General features: G+C 44.1%; 1 protein-coding gene across 3 annotated transcripts in view; it reads right to left on the minus strand.

The window, feature by feature from the left end:
• FANCD2 (FA complementation group D2) overlaps window positions 1–17,750 on the minus strand; it is a 763,224-nt gene that overhangs the window by 603,209 nt on the left and 142,265 nt on the right. For all 3 annotated transcript variants that reach the window (XM_030205444.1, XM_030205445.1, XM_030205443.1), the window contains exons 9-11: window positions 8,956–9,043; window positions 8,743–8,847; window positions 8,181–8,278 (exon numbers count right to left, since the gene is read on the minus strand). In XM_030205444.1, the coding sequence (XP_030061304.1) occupies window positions 8,181–8,278; window positions 8,743–8,847; window positions 8,956–9,043 (291 nt within the window). The remainder of the gene's footprint in view (window positions 1–8,180; window positions 8,279–8,742; window positions 8,848–8,955; window positions 9,044–17,750) is intronic.

Consider the following 17,750-nt stretch of genomic DNA (forward strand, 5'->3'; position numbering starts at 1 on the left):
AAGTCTCAACATCTGCAGAGCTGTGATCTGCTGAGACGCTCAAACTGTGGACACCAGGGACAGGAGGTTGTCTGCCCTTGTCTTGGGAAGATAAAACTGAGCTGTCTTCGTGTCCAGCAGTGCTCCAATGAACTCTAATTTTTGGATAGGGGTGAGATGGGAATTGGAGTAATTTGTTACGTACCCCAGTAGCTCTAGCACCTGAATAGTCATTCGCATAGACTCCAGAGCACCCTCCTCCGAGGTGCTCTTCATCAGCCAATCGTCGAGATAAGGAAATACATGCACTCCCAGTCTGTGTAGCGATGCTGCGACTACTGCTAGACAATTTGTAAACACTCTGGGCGCAGACGCCAGGCAGTACATGGTACTGAAAGTGCTGCATTCCCAGACGAAATCGAAGATACTTCCTGTGAGCTGAAAGTATCGAGATGTGTGTGTAAGCATCCTTCAAGTCCAGAGAGCATAGCCAATCGCTTTCCTGAATCATGGGAAGAAGGGTGCCCAGGGAAACCATTCTGAACTTTTCTCAGACTAGGAATTTGTTCAGGGCCCTTTGGTCTAGGATGGGACGCATCCCCCATTTTCTTTTGCACAAGAAAGTACCTGGTGGAACAGCCGGTGGAAGAATCTGCTGAGGCTCAGGTGCAGGTATGGGGCAGTTAAGAGACAGGCGCATTGGCAGCTCCTGTATGGACGGGGAGCGATCCTCTCAGTGCAGACGCTCCTCGGGTGCCGAATCCCGTGATGCCAAGGAGCTCCTAGCACCGTGTGTCGAATGAGAATGGTGACAGTGCTTCTTCGCCTTCACTCAATGCCCATCACCAAGACTCCTCGGTACCGACAAGAACAATGTGGAATCCTCATGTCTCCTCGGGTCGGATCAGACGATGGTCGGTCCCGGGGGGGGGGGGGGGGGGCCTGCATAGCAGGAGGCCTCGAGACCCACTCAATGGCTCACTGCTCCCAGCAGCCATTACCTCTTCTCCTGACGTTGATGTGTCCCTCAATGTCGACGCCAACGCCGCAGACTTCGGTACATAAGTACCGCCATACTGGGAAAAAACCAAGGGTCCATCAAGCCCAGCATCCTGTCTCCGAAAGCGGCCAATCCAGGCTTCAAGAACCCGGCAACCTCCCCCCCCCCCCCCCCCCTTCCAAAAAAAAAAAAAAATTTATAATGTTCAATGGACTTTTCCCTCAGGAATCTGTCCAAACCCCCTTTAAATTCCCTAAGGCCAGCTGCTGTCACTACATTCTCCGGCAATGAGTTCCAGAGTCTAACTACACGCTGAGTAAAGAAAACCTTTCTCCTGTTTGTTTTAAATCTACCATATTCTAGCTTCATCGTGTGTCCCCTGGTTTTGTTGTTGTTTGAAAGTGTAAACAAACGCTTCACATCTGTCCCCTCTACTCCGCTCATTATCTTGTAGACTTCTATCATATCACCCCTCAGCCGCCTTTTCTCCAAGCTGAAGAGCCCTAACCTTCTCAGCCTTTCCTCATAAGGAAGTCGTTCCATTCCCTTTATCATTTTTGTCGCCCTTCTCTGCACCTTTTCTAATTCCTTTATATCTTTTTTGAGATGCGGCGACCAGAATTGGACACAATGCTCGAGGTGCGGTCGCAACATGGCGCGATACAACAGCATTATAACATCCTCATGTTTGTTTTCCATCCTTTTCCTAATAATACTCAAAATTCCGTGCGCTTTCTTAGCCGCCGCAGCACACTGAGCACAAGTTTTTAACGTCTTATCCATGATGACTCTCAGATCCCTTTCTAGGTCCGTAACTCCTAACACGGAACCTTGCATGACATAGCTGTAATTCGGGTTCCTCTTTCCCACATGCATCACTTTGTACTTGTCAACACTGAACTTCATCTGCCACTTGCACGCCCAATCCCCCAGTCTCACGAGGTCCTCCTGTAATCTTTCACACTTCTCCTGTGACTTGACGACCCTGAATAATTTTGTGTCATCTGCGAATTTAATTACCTCACTAGTTACTACCATCTCTAGGTCATTTATAAATATATTAAAAAGCAGCGATCCCAGCACAGACCCCTGCGGGACCCCACTAACTACCCTTCTCCACTGAGAATACTGACCCATTCAACCCTACTCTTTGCTTCCTATCTTTCAACCAGCTCTTTATCCATAGTAATACCCTACCTCCGATCCCATGATTCTCCAGTTTCCTCAGGAGTCTTTCATGAGGCACTTTGTCAAACGCCTTTTGAAAATCCAGATACACAATATCCACCAGCTCCCCATTGTCCACATGTTTGTTCACCCCCTCAAAAAAATGCAGTAGATTGGTGAGGCATGACTGCCCTTCACTAAATCCATGCTGACTTTGTCTCATCAGCCCATGTTTTCGTATGTGCTCTGTAATTTTGTTCTTGATAATAGCCTCTACCATTTTGCCCAGTACCGACGTCAAACTCACCGGTCTGTAATTTCCCGGATCTCCTCTGGATCCTCTTTTAAAAATCGGTGTAACATTGGCTACCCTCCAGTCTTCCGGTACCACACTCGATTTTAGGGATAGATTGCATATTACTAACAGTAGCTCTACAAGTTCATTTTTCAGTTCTATTAATACTCTGGGATGAATACCATCAGGTCCTGGTGATTTACTACTCTTCAGTTTGCAGAACTGACCCATTACATCCTCAAGTTTTACAGAGAATTTGTTTAGTTTCTCCGACTCGCCTGCTTCAAATATGTTTTCCAGCACCGGTGTCCCTCCCAAATCCTCCTCGGTGAAGACCGAGGCAAAGAATTCATTTAATTTCTCTGCTATGGCTCAGTCTTCCCTGATCACCCCTTTAACACCATTTTCGTCCAGTGGCCCAACCGATTCTTTAGCCGGCTTCCTGCTTTTAATGTATCTAAAAAAAAGTTTTTACTATGTATTATCGCTAACTTTTTCTTAAAGTCCTTTTTTGCCCTTCTTATCTCCGCTTTGCATTTGGCTTGGCATTCCTTATGTTTTATCTTGTTACCTTCCGTCGGTTCTCTTTTCCACTTTCTGAATGATTGTTTTTTGGTTCTAATGACTTCCTTTACCTTACTGTTTAGCCACGCCGGCTGATGTTTGGTCTTTTTTCCCCTTTTTCTAATACGCGGAATATATTTGTCCTGTACCTCCAGGATGGTGTTTTTAAACAGCATCCACGCCTGATGCAAGTTTTTTACCCTGCGAGCTGCACCTTTCAGTCTTTTTTTCACCATTTTTCTCTTTTTGTCTTAATCACCTTTTCTAAAGTTAAACGCTAGTGTATTTGATTTCCTAAGTTCACTTACTTCAATGCCAATATCAAAACTGATCATATTATGATCACTGTTATCAAGCGGCCCTCGCACCGTTACCCCCGCACCAGATCATGAGATCCACTAATGACTAAGTCTAGTATTTTTCCTTCTCTTCTGGGCTCCTGAACCAGCTGTTCCATGAAGCTGTCCCTGATTCCATCAAGAAATTTCACCTCCCTAGCATGTACCGAAGTTACATTAACCCAGTCTATATGTGGATAATTGAAATCACCCATTAATATTACATTGCCCAATTTATTCGTTTCCCTAATTTCCTTTGACATTGCTGCGTCCGTCCGCTCGTCCTGGCCAGGCGGACGGTAGTACACTCCTATCACCGTCCTTTTCCCCTTTTCACGTGGAATTTCAATCCACAAAGATTCCAATAGGGGTTTTGTCTCCTGCAATATTTGCAGCCTATCTGAGTCAAGGTTCCCATTTACATACAGTGCTACCCCTCCTCCTATCCTATCCACCCTATCGCTACGATATACTTTGTAGCCCGGTATGACTGTGTCTCATCGGTACCGATGTCGATGCTGACGTCGGACAGAACCAAGCCCCAAAGTTTCTCTCATTGGGCTTCTCGAGCTACTTGGGTCCATTTCTTCATACGAAGACACAAATTACAAGCAGCTGGGCTGTGGTCTGACCCAAGGCACTGGATACACCAAGAATGGGTATTGGTACCTGAGATGATCCGGTTGCACTGAGTACAACGTTTGAAGTCACTGGGTGTCCTCGATGGCATTGAAGGAAAAACGGCCTCGGCAAAATTAAAGGACTCGATTGTGCCAAGATAAAAGGGGCACAAAAGGGGGAGAAACCCTACCACGTGGTCTAAAAAGGGGCCGCATCGAAAAGAAAGAAAACTTGAAACTTGTGGAGAAAAAAACTGAGGATTCATTTTAAAAGGGATCCTAACTACTAATTTTTTTTTTTAACACGAAAGCAAAGAGAAGAACGCAAAAATACAGAAAAATAAGACTCTTTCCCGGGCCAAAACGAGGAGCACAGGAGTGAACCTGCTGCACCTAGTAACGGAAAAAAGAACTGAGGTACGCGCTCGCACTGCATGCGCACGCGCCAGAAGACTAGCAAAATTTTGTTTTTTTGCTATAGCAAAATGCTGGTTCCCGAGCCGATGCACACGTCGACCCACGTGTGGAATAAGCAACCTGCTTGTCCTCAGAGAACCTTCCTTTCCCTGGTGTCAACCTCACTGCCAAATACTCAGTAGCCTGCAAAGGAGCCAGCTTGCTCTTGCTGACATTCACCACCCAACTGGGAACCGAACCAGCTGCAGCACTCTTTGCGCCCAGTCCTAGACATTAAAGGAGCAAACAGGGCACTGCAGGTGATGCACTTAAGAATGGAAGTGTTAAGATCGCTGGTATTTATGTACAAAGGAGAGAATTCTTAACGTGCTGAACCTCAAATAAACATATCTTCATGTTCAAATTTGCCCACAACATAGTAACATATGAAGGCAGATAAAGACCTCTACTGTCCAGCCAGCCAGCCCAACAAGATAATCTCATAGCATAAGATATGATGCAATACTACATATGCATACTTGATTTTGATTTGTCCTTGCCCTTTTCAGGACACGGATTGTAGAAATATGCTGGCACTGGTCTTGTTTTCCAATTACTGAAGCTGAATCTGTCCACCTAAGATCAGGGCACAGACCATAGAAGTCTGCCCAGCACTGACTTTGCTTCTCTATCATCTGTATTGCCACCTAATCACCGATAAGCTGGTTTGGTCCCATGCCTTCCTTTTTTGAGGGCTGAAATACTGAGGAAACCTAACCAGTGCTAAGCAATGTGCTATGGCTTAACAACATCTTCCAAGTGATTGTGGTCATAGCAACCTTCTTTCACAGAGGGTGTGGGAGTGTCCTCATACTTAGACATCTAGATCATTTGAGCCACTATACAACAGGAAAGCGAGCAAGTGAGGGTACGATCCGGTGCCCCCCTGCTTGTTGGTGTAATATATCGCAACCTGATTGTCTGTTTGAACTAAAATAATTTGGTTGGACAGCCAATTGAAAGTCTTTAGAGCGTTCCAGATTGTTCAGAGTTCCAGAAGGTTCATCTGAAGACCTGTTTTCTGAAGGGACCAGGCGTATGGAGCCCATCTACATAAGCCCCCCCACTCCAAGAGTGAAGCATCAGTCATCAGCACTTTTTGTGGCTGAGGAATTTGAAATGGACGCCCCAAGGTCAGATTGGATCGAATCACCCACCACTGCAGAGAATTCCGGAAGTCGGTGGACAGTTGGATTACATCCTCTAGACTCCTCACAGCATGATACCACTGGGAAGCTAGGGTCCATTGAGCCGATCTCATGTGTAGACGTGCCTTGGGAGTCACATGAACTGTGGAGGCCATGTGCCCCAGAAGTCTCAACATCTGCCATGCTGTGATCTGTTGAGATGCTCGAACTGTGGACACCAGGGACAGGAGGTTGTCTGCCCTTGTCTTGGGAAGATAAGCTCGAACTGTCTTCGTGTTCAACAGGGCTCCAATGAATTCCAACGTTTGCACTGGAGTGAAATGGGACTTGGGGTAATTGATTACAAACCACAGTAGTTCTAGCACCTGAATAGTCATTCACATGGACTGCTGAGCGCCTGCCTTCGAGGTGCTCTTCACCAGCCAATCGTCGAGATAAGGGAACACATTCACTCCTAGTCTGCGTAGCGACACTGAGACTATCGCCAGGCACTTTGTGAATACTCTGGGCGCAGACGCCAGACCAAAGGGCAGCACACGGTACTGAAAGTGCTGCGTCCACAACCGAAACCGAAGATACTTCCTGTGAGCTGGAAATATCGGGATGTGAGTGTATGCATCGTTTAAGTCCAGGAAGCATAGCCAATCGTTTTTCTGAATTATGGGAAGAAGAATGCAGAGGGAAACCAACCTGAACTTTTCTTAGAATAGAAATTTGTTGAAGGCCCTTAGGCCTAGGATGGGACGCATCCCCCTTGTCTATTTCTGCATAAGGAAGTACCTGGAATAGAATGCCAACCTTTCTTCCCCTGATGGAATGGATTCGACCACATGGGCCATTAGAAGGGCGGAGAGTTCCTCTGCAAGTACCTGCTTGTGCTGAGAGCTGAATGAACAAGCTCTCGGTGGGCAATTTGGAGGTTTGGATACCAAATTGAGGATGTATCCTAACCAGACTATTTGAAGGACCCACCAGTCGGAGGTTATGACAAGCCACCTTTGGTGAAAAAGGTTTAACCTCTCTCCCCCCCCCCCCCCCAACCAGTAAGTCGTCCGGCACGAACACTTAAATGGTGGCTATGCTCTGCTGGAGCCAGTCAAAAGCCCGTCCCTTGCTTTTGCTGGGGAGCAGCAGCAGGAGCCTTAGGTGCACACTGTTGACAAGAACGAGCACTCTGGGGTCTTGCCTGAGCAGGCTGGCGAGTCGCCGAATCATACCTACACCTAGAAAAGGCGTAAGAAGTACTCCAGGACCCATCAAAATACCTCCTAGATGAGGAGATGGTCACAGAAGGTGCCCAAAGAAGACATAGCATCGGTATGCTTCTTGATCTGGTCAATCAGTTGCTCAACCTTCTCTCCGAAAAGGTTATCCCCCAGGGATGGAGCATCCACCATTCTCTGCTGGATCCAATGGTCCAGGTTAGAGACCCGCAGCCATGACAGTCTGCACAATGCTATACCCTGGGCAGAGATTCTGGATGCCACATCAACTGTCGTAAGCGCCCCCGGCCAAGAACTTTGCGACACGCCTTCTGCTGCTTGACCAGCTGGCGAGAAGGCTCGACGTGCTCCATAGGGAGCGCATCAACCAAGTCAGACAGCTGCCTCACTGAGTTCCGCAAGTAGACACTCGTGGAGACCTGGTATGATTGAATACGGGCGATAAGCATTGTGGCCTGATACATTTTTCTTCCAAGTCCAAGGTTCTAGCTTCTCTGCCTGGGGGAACCAAAGCATAGTCCGTACTACTCTAGACTCTCTTGAGAGCAGCATCCACCACCATGGAGTTGTGGGGTAACTGAGACCTCACCAACCCAGGTTCCTCGTGGATCCGATAATGGGTGTCAATTTTCTTGGGGACCACAAGAACAGAGGGGACGCCCAGTTCCGCATGAGGACTGCCTTGAGTACCTCATGCAGAGGAGTCATCACTGCCTCCTTAGGTGGAGAGGTGTAGTCTAGGACCTCGAGCATCCACTTCCCTCAGCCATTTCCAGCACAAAAGAGATGAAAGAGAGGCTCTGAAGTGGGGATAGCCTTCTCTAAGGTGGAGGAGAAGGTTCTGAAGAGATCACAAAGGACTCATTGGAGGAAAAGTACCAGAGATCCTCATCAGACTACCACGAGCGCTCCTCGGTGTCAAGACAGCACTTCCCCTCAGGGATGGTAGAGATCGTGCCCGCCTCGAGAATGGCGTTGAGGAGTTGGTTCTTGCTTCGACTCCGGTGAAGCTTCCTCCACACAACTCCAGAATCTCCAGAGTCCACTCATCACCATCTGTTAAAGACAGAGAAATACTGAGAAACTGAGTCTGCATGCACAGCTCACAGCTCTTTGTTCACTATTTCCATCTGTTGGTTGATGGGCATAACCCACAGGTCCTGGACTGGTCTAATAAGAACAAAAATGATTTTTTTTTTTTTTATAATTGATGAATAAGGTTTTTGGAGGAGAAAGAGTGGTGGGTTGGTGGTAAGGATCAGAACTAATAAAGTGTAATGAAATGTATACATTACCATAAGATATTTAAGGAGGTTTAATTATTCGAATTTACCTTAAGCAATCAATAGAAAGGCGTAGAATATACATGGAGAAATAAATAAATGAATACCCTGTTGACCTGCTTTTCAGTTTGTTTTGGGACGCCTGGACTCGTTCTGATAATGTACAGGATTCTAGATCCAGCTTCTTCCGGAGATTAGAAATCACCTGCAATAAAGACATTTTTCACTTCTATGGAAGGAGAGTTTCTAGATTTACAAAAATACAGGTGCAGATATTGCAGTTTTAAAGAGTCACTGCAATTTAACCCTTTTTTTTAAACAGTAGATTCTAGTTTATCTTTTATTGCCTTTTTCTTGACTTGAAGCCATACCATCATTATCAGCTCAGGATACAGGCTGTCTTCTGTCCTGAAGCTAAAGAGACATTCTAGTCCAGACAAATATTTTAGTCTAAATTCTTTAAAAAAAAGCAAAAACAAAAAAAAAACTAAACAACCACATATTAAGAAATTGTTATTGCAGTCTTTGATGACACTATCAGCCATGTTGCTGTTTGGAGGAACATGCTGTCCTTGAACCAGTCTGTCCCTCCTGCCATGGGCCTAATGAGAAATATCATAGAAAGATTTTCCTGCAAACCTAAACCACTTGCTCACTGTTACTCTGTACCTCTAAAACATCCACAGGTGTTACCACATGGAGAATAAATTTGATGATCACAGGCAAATCCTCAAGCTCCACAGCAGATAGTGTGGCCATGACTGACTGACGCACCTACGAGAAAGATAAACATGTTTACCTGAAGATCCAGAAACAGGTGCCAATACTCAAAAGGTAAGGGGATATAAATCAATTTCTACTAAAAAAAAAAAAAAAAGTTACCTCTGATAGAAGGCCTTCGTTCAGATTAAGACTGGAGAGGGTGTCCAGGATTGGTACTGTTAGCTGAGTGTTCTGCTGTAACAATAAACTGCAAAATACAGGAAATAAAGTAGAAATATAAAATTTTACTCTGCAGAATCTTTCAGTACAAAAACAAACATGCCTGGCACTATAACAGTAGCAATGCTGCATGCTGTGGAAGAAGACCCAGCTGAAGGACCACAGACATTAACACTAAGGCATTTGCATGTTGGAAGACACACCAGCCTAGGCACCAGTGTCGTATTCCTGTGCAAATACCAACAAAGGAAAGAGAAGAGAGACTTCAAACCAAGAAATGCAGAGGCAACAAAGAATTCAGAAGGGTGTGCAGAACCACACAACATTTGGCCAGGAGTGGAGGAGTGGCCTAGTGGTTAGGGTGGTGGACTTTGGTCCTGGGGAACTGAGGAACTGAGTTCGATTCCTGGCACAGGCAGCTCCTTGTGACTCTGGGCAAGTCACTTAACCCTCCATTGCCCCATGTAAGCCGCATTGAGCCTGCCATGAGTGGGAAAGTGCGGGGTACAAATGTAACAAAAAAAAATTGTTCTCTGTCCCCAGTAAGGATAAGGAAGTAGTAACCCCATATTGTACAGATGATCAATCCCAAGCAAAAAGCAAAGGAGGGACTTTCCAGTTCATGACTAAAACCTGGACTTTCATCTTAGCCAAAAAATGGTATTGTTAGTCCAATAATAAAAGGTGTCACTTTGCTTTCTTTGTTTTGTTTTATTTCTCTTTATTAGCCTTAAAAGTGGACCAACATGTTTACCATACCATTTTACTCAAAATGGAAGAAATTATTTCAATTAGTAAACAAGTTACTAGATACCACTCAAATCACAACAACTAACTCAGACATCCCATCTACAGTGCTGCTTTAAGGAAAAAATAATAAAATTACGTAATACACTTCCTCAATACAACATTGACTTTGATAACTTCATCAATGGTCTGAATCCAAATTATGAAGAATACCCAGCTAACCGTTACTGGTCTAAATGTGCTCTTACATTGTTGAATCTGTTACCCAAGCGATTAGAAAATTCTCCAACAAACATTGTAAACTGGATGCTTGCCCCAGCTACTACTGTCACGGTTGTGCCCAGGTTCCTTGCTTTGAGTCACCTCGCCCCCCGGTGGTTAGACCTGGTAGCTGCTGTGAACCGATGGCTTGCCGTTTCCCATGTTCCAGAAGATATTCTGGTCCGGTCCGAATCTTCCAGCCTTCCAGATTTGACATGTCGAGCGCATTTGACATGACAAACCACAATATACTTTTACGTTTACTTGATCACCCTGGGATTGGAGGAAATATACTTAATTGGATCAAGGGTTTCCTAATCACCAGAACATACCAAGTTAAATCAAAAACAAACATTTCACCACCGTGGAAAGCACATTGTGGAGTACCTCAAGGATTCCCATTATCACCAATACTCTTCAACATAATGATGTCCCCTCTGGCCAAATTCTTATTCAATCAAAGACTTCACCCCTTCATTTATGCTGACGATATATATCACCATTTACAGCCCTTTCAGACATGACCTTTCTGAAATTACAAATGATATCATGCGCAGTCTGATCATCATGGACTCATGGGCAAACTCATTCCAACTGAAATTAAACACCGAAAAAACACATTGTCTTATCCTCTCTTCTCCACGTAATAATTATAAACCCACAACCCTAAACACGCCTGATCATTCTCTTCCTATTTCTGATGGCCTCAAAATTGTAGGTGTTACAATTGATCGCCATCATACACTTGAGAGCCAAGTTAACTCCATTATAAAGAAGATGTTTCATTCTATGTGGAAACTTAAACGTCGAAGACCTTACTTCCCGAGGGAGACATTCCGTAACTTGACACAAACAATGGTTCTAAGCCATGCAGATTACTGCAATGGAATATATGCGGGATGTAAAGAACAGCTCATGAAGAAACTCCAGACAGCCCAAAACACAGCTGCCAGGCTGATATTCGGCAAAACAAGATTCGATAGTGCCAAACCTCTCCGAGTAAAACTGCATTGGCTCCCAATCAAGAAACGCATTACCTTCAAAATTTGCTCTTTGGTTCACAAGATTATCTACGGTGAAACTCCAGGATACATGGATACTTGATAGATCTTCTGAACAGAAATAGAACTAGTACATCACGTATGTATTTGAACCTCCACTATCCAAGCTGCATAGGACTCAGATATAAATCAACCTAGGCATCCAATTTCTCATATTTAGGCACACAAATGTGGAATGCACTACCAAAGACTGTGAAAACGATTTACCACCATCTTAACTTCAGGAGATCATTAAAGACTTACCTGTTTTGCAAGGCCTATCCCACTGACCCTACTGAAATGCATCAACTGTGCAACACAACATAACCTTAGATCGTATTGGACATTATATATTCCTTATCGTTGACCCTTATTGTACCTTATACCCTAACCTTACCTGACCCCTATTTCAATCTATATTTGTTTACCCTACCGGACTTGGCGTTCGCCTTTACGGTATTTTGTAAGCAATACTGAGCTTGCTAATGGGTGGGAAAATGTGGGATACAAATGTTACAAGTAAATAAATAAATATCGCTGCAAGGAAACAAATGAGCAAATTTATGGAAAAAGAAACAAAACTGAACGGTTACCTTTACTTTCTGACCTGAAGAAGGTGGTAAAGCCAATCAAAAATATATTAAGTTAGTTCAATAAAAAGAGGTATCTTATTTTCTTTTCTTTATTTTTATTTATCATCTCAGCCAAGAAAACCAAGTAGGATTGTTAATTCTTCTGCTTTGGTATTGGTCATAAGGTGATCACATCCCAACAGAGTCCAGTCATAGAGCATTAAACTTCAGTAACAATCTGATTTTCAATTGGCCAATAGACCAAAAAGGGTCTTGTCTCCAGTTCAAAGCTCAGACTCTGCACTTGAATTTTAGCAAAGACAAGGCAATGTTCTGGTCTATTGGATCAGACATGAAACACACGCTTTACAGAATATCATCAAGAGAACTCCCTTAGCATACCTTCAGTAATCTGATCCCTATTTTATGGCTGCTGGGTTTTTAATTTAGGAGACCTTGCTTCATCCTTTACCAATTAGAGAAGCTGGCACACTCCATGGTCATCCCAGATTTATCTGCTTGCAGTTTTTTCCACTAGGTTTCAGTACTTTTCCTGCACTGACCTCATGAAAATGTTGAGAAGTCCCCCCTTACTATTATGCCCTCTGTAGCTATCAATGCTGCTCCTTGTGATCCTCGGCAAGCCACTTAACCCTATATTGCCTCAGGTACAAAATTAGATTGTGAGCCCTCCAGGGACAGAGAAATACCCAGTACACCTGAGTGTAACTCACCTTGAGCTACTACTGAAAAAGGTTTGAGCAAAATCCAAATAAATAAATAAATAGATGTGAGGTTAACAGTAGCCCATGTTGATAACTTCCTCCCTAAGACGGCAATTCTATATCTAGCTACCCTTGTGTACCTAGATGTCCAGAACACTTTTAAATTCATGCATGTTAGTACTCTTACCCATTAAATTCTCAGCAGAGCGCTTAAGCTCTATTCTGTAACGGCGCACCTAACTTACATAGCATGTAAATGCAAGAGGGTATACACATTGCCAGAGCATGGACAAGGCTCCCAGTTAAACGAATAACTTACAGAATATTGCAAGTTACGCACATTTCTGCTGCATTTAGTCACCTGCCCTTACGCCAGCACAATGGCTGGTGTAACTGCAGGTTCATAAAACACAGTGTTGTAGCGTTACACTAATATGTCTATAAAGGAACCTGAGCACCTACCACTCATCCTTGAGGTGCCTGACCAGAAATACCAATTGTAATTTGCCCCATTGGGGGGGGGGAGGGGGGCAATAAGTCTACGCACCACTGTGCAAGTCCTATGGGTAACTAATCTGTGGGGTTTGCAGCAATAATTCAAGATTACCCACAGAAATGTGAATTCACTTTCTCTCCAAGTAATTATCCTGGGCAAAACTACATGCACAGTTCTAATCTCTATCTTCAAGTAGTAGTAGTAGTATCTTCAGTAATGACTCTTTAGTGCAAGAATAAAAGTATCTACATTGTTTTTACCTACAACGAGTTAAGCAATAATCAAAGCCCCAAAGAAAGGGCTTTCATTATTGTCCTCCTCGAGATCCAAAACTAATGAAGAATTGTAGGAGACATATGGTACTGGAGACAACTGGATTCTTTATTAATTACAAGATAATAATTAAACTCATGTCCTTCCTTCAGGTGGGAGTCATAGAACTGACAGACACAAGCTGAATGAGCCAGTGGAAGAGGGAAATAATCAAATATTCACACCTTCAACTTTCACTATTTCTAATTTTCAGCTTTTGTTACCTAGTTCAAGTATTGTTTGGTTAATATTCATATGAAAAACATCAGAAGAGCAACAGAGCCTATTATAGGACACAAGATGAAAATAAAAAGTAAAATAGATCTTACCTGTTAATTTTCTTACCTTTGAGTCCCTCCAGACATGTCCAGTTTCTTGATTATGCCAGCAGAGGGAGACTGAGAACTAACTGCAACATCATACCTTAAGAATCCCATGCAGCCCTATGACTAGCTCTATCATATCAGTGCAGCAAGATATACCCAGCATACCTGAATGTAACTCACCTTGAACTACTACTGAAAAAGGTGTGAGCAAAAACCAAATAAATAAATAATAAGAACACTCTCCTGAGAGCTAGCACTCCACAACCGTATTAAAGTAGAAAAAAAAAACCCACAATGTGTACCCCCCCCCCTGTTTTGTTTCTTTTTTAAATTACACAATGGAGAAGACAGACAGCCTTCCTACTCTTATAGCTATGCAGAATATGAACAGGTCCTGGGCTGTAGAGACTCCAGGAAAAAAAAATTAGCAGGTAAGATCTGTAGGGGTATTTACCTGAGATCTCACCTGAGCTGGTCTTGGTTCATACAAGCCTGACATCCTGTCACAAGATGGATGCTACAACCTCTGACTTGAACACATCTGTGTCAGCAAGATCCAGCTTTTCAGTTTCTGGAAAATTACTGGCAGACAGACTGCATCAAAAGACATTCTGTGTTACAATCACCCTGAGAAGCTGAGAGGGGAGTGAGACCCATGGCTCCAGTAAGCCTGGTTGGAGACAGATATGCAGACCCGAAAGTAACACTTCAGGGTCACGAACAAAAGACTCTTCATGCTTATGGAGTTAGCTGGACAGGATTATGATTGGTCCCGGAGGATCATCTGACGGAGAGGTACTAAGAAAGTGAGAACTAAAGAAAGGAAGTTGTTGGGAGACCATCAGACAGTTGGGACTGACAAGAACGACCTAAGAAGACAAGCAAGGTTAGAAGGCTCGAAGGGAGCAAGAGACTGTGTTGTTCTAACCTTGTGAACTACATATCTGGTGGAAATACATTCGGGTTCAGCTACATCAGCTCTGGAATATGGCACTGAGTGACGGACACTTGCTTTCAGAAGATAGACCTGAATTAAATCCAAGACAGACTTGCTGTGGATACAGCTAGAGTCTAAGAAGAAATCAGCACCGACCTCATCGAGAGACTGCCTATCAGACAGCATGGTGAGATAACAGTGATTTACTTCTATAGATGTCGGGAATTAATGATAGGTGTTTATCTGAGATAAGACTAGTTAGGTCATAGCCCGTGGTCAGAGAATAAGCTGCTAACAGTTGTATTTTGCATAAGAGGTGTAGGATAAATTTTCATGATAACAAACAAATCAGGATTGTGTAATTACTTAGTATTCCTGTAAGAATCAGTTGCATAGTCTTTATTTTGGTAGCAATCTAAGAGTTTTTATTATTATCAACAAGTTATATATATATTTGTACTTTGCTAAGCCTTGCTGCAGGGCTATTCTATATTTGTATATTTTCTTTATCTATGTAATAAGTATAATACATATTCCAGCAGGCTTTGGTTTCATTTTCTCTAACGGCAAGTTTGGCTAGGTGCCAAAAGCAAGGTCCTAATTTCCCCTAGACCGAGTCCAGAATATTTGCTTGGGCAGATTTCTGCACCTTAGGACCTTGGCATAAATAATCTGTTGGGATTTGTTTTCCTATAAGAATTATTTATCTAGACATACCCATAGATCTAATTTACCCTTCCTTATCCAACCAGTCCAGATGCTTGGGACATACCAAAGAAGTGATCAAAAAGGGTGAGACCAACCCAGTCCCACCTCCAAAGCTCTAGCACCTAAGCTGCATCCAGAGTCAAAAAACAACAAGGCAGTTGGTCTGCCAAGTCTAATACAGAAAATAAAGCAATGAGGCAGACCTTGTGAAAAAAAAATTAAATAAAAACACAATGTCTTTATTAGTAGATTAAAAACTCCCAGGTATTCTACATAAAATGCCTGACATGGCCATGTTTCACCAGTATAAAAATGGTTGCGTTAGGGGCAAAAGGTCACTGAAAATGAAAATAAAATCATTCAATATCGTTGATGATACATTGAAACCTTCTGCTCAGTGTGCTGCTGCGACTAAGAAAGCAAATAGAATGTTAGGTATTATTAGGAAAGAAATGGTAAACAAAAATGAGGATGTTATAATGCCTTTGTGTCGCACTATGGTGCGACTGCACCTCGAATATTGTGTTCAATTCTGGTGAAAAGTGATTGGCTGGTGTCCTTTGTTATGATTTGAAAAGCCACAGGAATGTCTTGACATAATTTCTGGGGAACTCTCCCCAAACTCAGGCTCCAATGAGTCCGAGATCGACCTGACCCGAGTGTCCTTGTTGCATTGTTCACATTCCTTTATTCTTGCACCAGCCAGATAACAGATTCATAGGTCCTTTTCAGACGGGCATGCCTGGACAAGATTGCATAAGTCTTGCTGCAGTTTCTGCTCTGATCTGGCTTTGAACATTGCAGAATCAGTAATATATTTCAGTAATTCAGAATCAGTAATATATTTTCATAGCCAAACTCTGTGATACACTTAGAGAGACTAGGTGAAGGATGGGGGTACATGAGACAGCATGAGTGTGTGCATACCTCTGCCCTCTGAATCTTATGAAATGTTACATGTAGCCCCCAATAATTAAAAAAAAAAAAAGAGAGAGAACAAACCTGCTCTAAAATGTCTGCAGAAGGGGTTGTCTTGTTGCTGACAGACCTCTGGAAGCAAACAGACCATCCTCTGGCAGATGAGTTTTAGATTCTGACGAAGTCTTCACTAACTTTTCTAAACCCTCTCCAAAGAGGAGGTTCAGAGGAACCCAAAGGTAAAATTATGTATCATACCTGATAATTTTTTTTCCATTAATCATAGCTGATCAATCCATAGACTGGTGGGTTGTGTCCATCTACCAGCAGGTGGAGATAGAGAGCAATCCTTTTGCCTCCCTATATGTGGTCATGTGCTGCCGGAAACTCCTCAGTATGTCGATATCAAAGCCCCATCCGCAGGACTCAGCACTTAGAGAATTACACCCACAAAGGGACACTCTGCCCAGCTCACCACCGCCGAAACAGGGGAGGGGAATCCATCCAGCTCATCCCCGCGGAGCGGGGGAGGGACACCACACCCGCCGATGCGGGGGGATCTGGCTTATCCTGCAACCGCGGGAGGAGCTGACTGACCCCAACACTGCCGAAGCGGGAGGGGTACAAAGCTGCCCTACAGCCGCACGAAGCAGGAGGGAGCGCCGGCAGAATTTAGGTCTCAATCCAGCCCCGTAAAACGGATGGGAGAGGAATGCAGCAGCTCACTGTAACACAAAATCGTCTCAACTCCAGAAGAATTCAATCAAAAAAACTCGAACACGAAGATCCTCCTGAACAGGAACAGAAGACTAACTTGAACCTGAAATGTAACCAGAATATAAACAGAACAGATATCTGGGAGGGGCTATGGATTGATCAGCTATGATTAATGGAAAGGAATTTATCAGGTATGATACATAATTTTACCTTCCATATCATCATGCTGATCAATCCATAGACTGGTGGGATGTACCGAAGCAGTACTCACCCAGGGCGGGACATAGAAATCCCTGACTGCAACACTGAAGCTCCAAACCAGGCCTCCGCCCGAGCAGCCACAGTCAAGCAGTAATGCCTGGAGAAGGTATGAGCCGATGCCCAAGTTGCCGCCTTACAAATCTCTGCCAAGGAGACGGCCTGTGCTCTAGTGGAGTGAGCCTTCAGCTGGATAGGCGGCATCTTCCCCGCGGCCACATAAGCCGCTGCAATGGTTTCCTTGACCCATCGTGCCACTGTAGGCTTGGATGCCTGCAGACCCTTACGAGGACCTACGAACAGCACAAACAGATGATCCGACTTCCGGAAATCATTGGTCCCTTCCAAGTATCTGATGATGACTCGTCTCACATCTAGATATTTGAGAGCAGAGTACTCCTCTGGGTAGTCCTCCCTACGAAAGGAGGGTAGGCAGAGCTGCTGATTCACATGGAAATGAGAAACAATCTTGGGCAGGAAGGAAGGCACCGTGCGAATAGACACTCCTGCCTCAGTGAGCTGCAGGAAGGGTTCCCGACATGATAGCGCCTGGAGCTCGGAAACTCGTCTGGCTGAAGTGATTGCCACCAAAAAGACTGCTTTCAACATCAGGTCTTTCAGAGATGCCCTTGACAAGGGTTCAAAAGGCGGCTTCTGCAAGGCTCTTAGCACCAGATAGAGATTCCACGCAGGCACCACCGAGCGCAGAGGAGGGCGC

The sequence above is a fragment of the Microcaecilia unicolor genome, chromosome 6 (genome assembly GCF_901765095.1).
Source record: "Microcaecilia unicolor chromosome 6, aMicUni1.1, whole genome shotgun sequence".
NCBI lineage: Eukaryota > Metazoa > Chordata > Amphibia > Gymnophiona > Siphonopidae > Microcaecilia > Microcaecilia unicolor.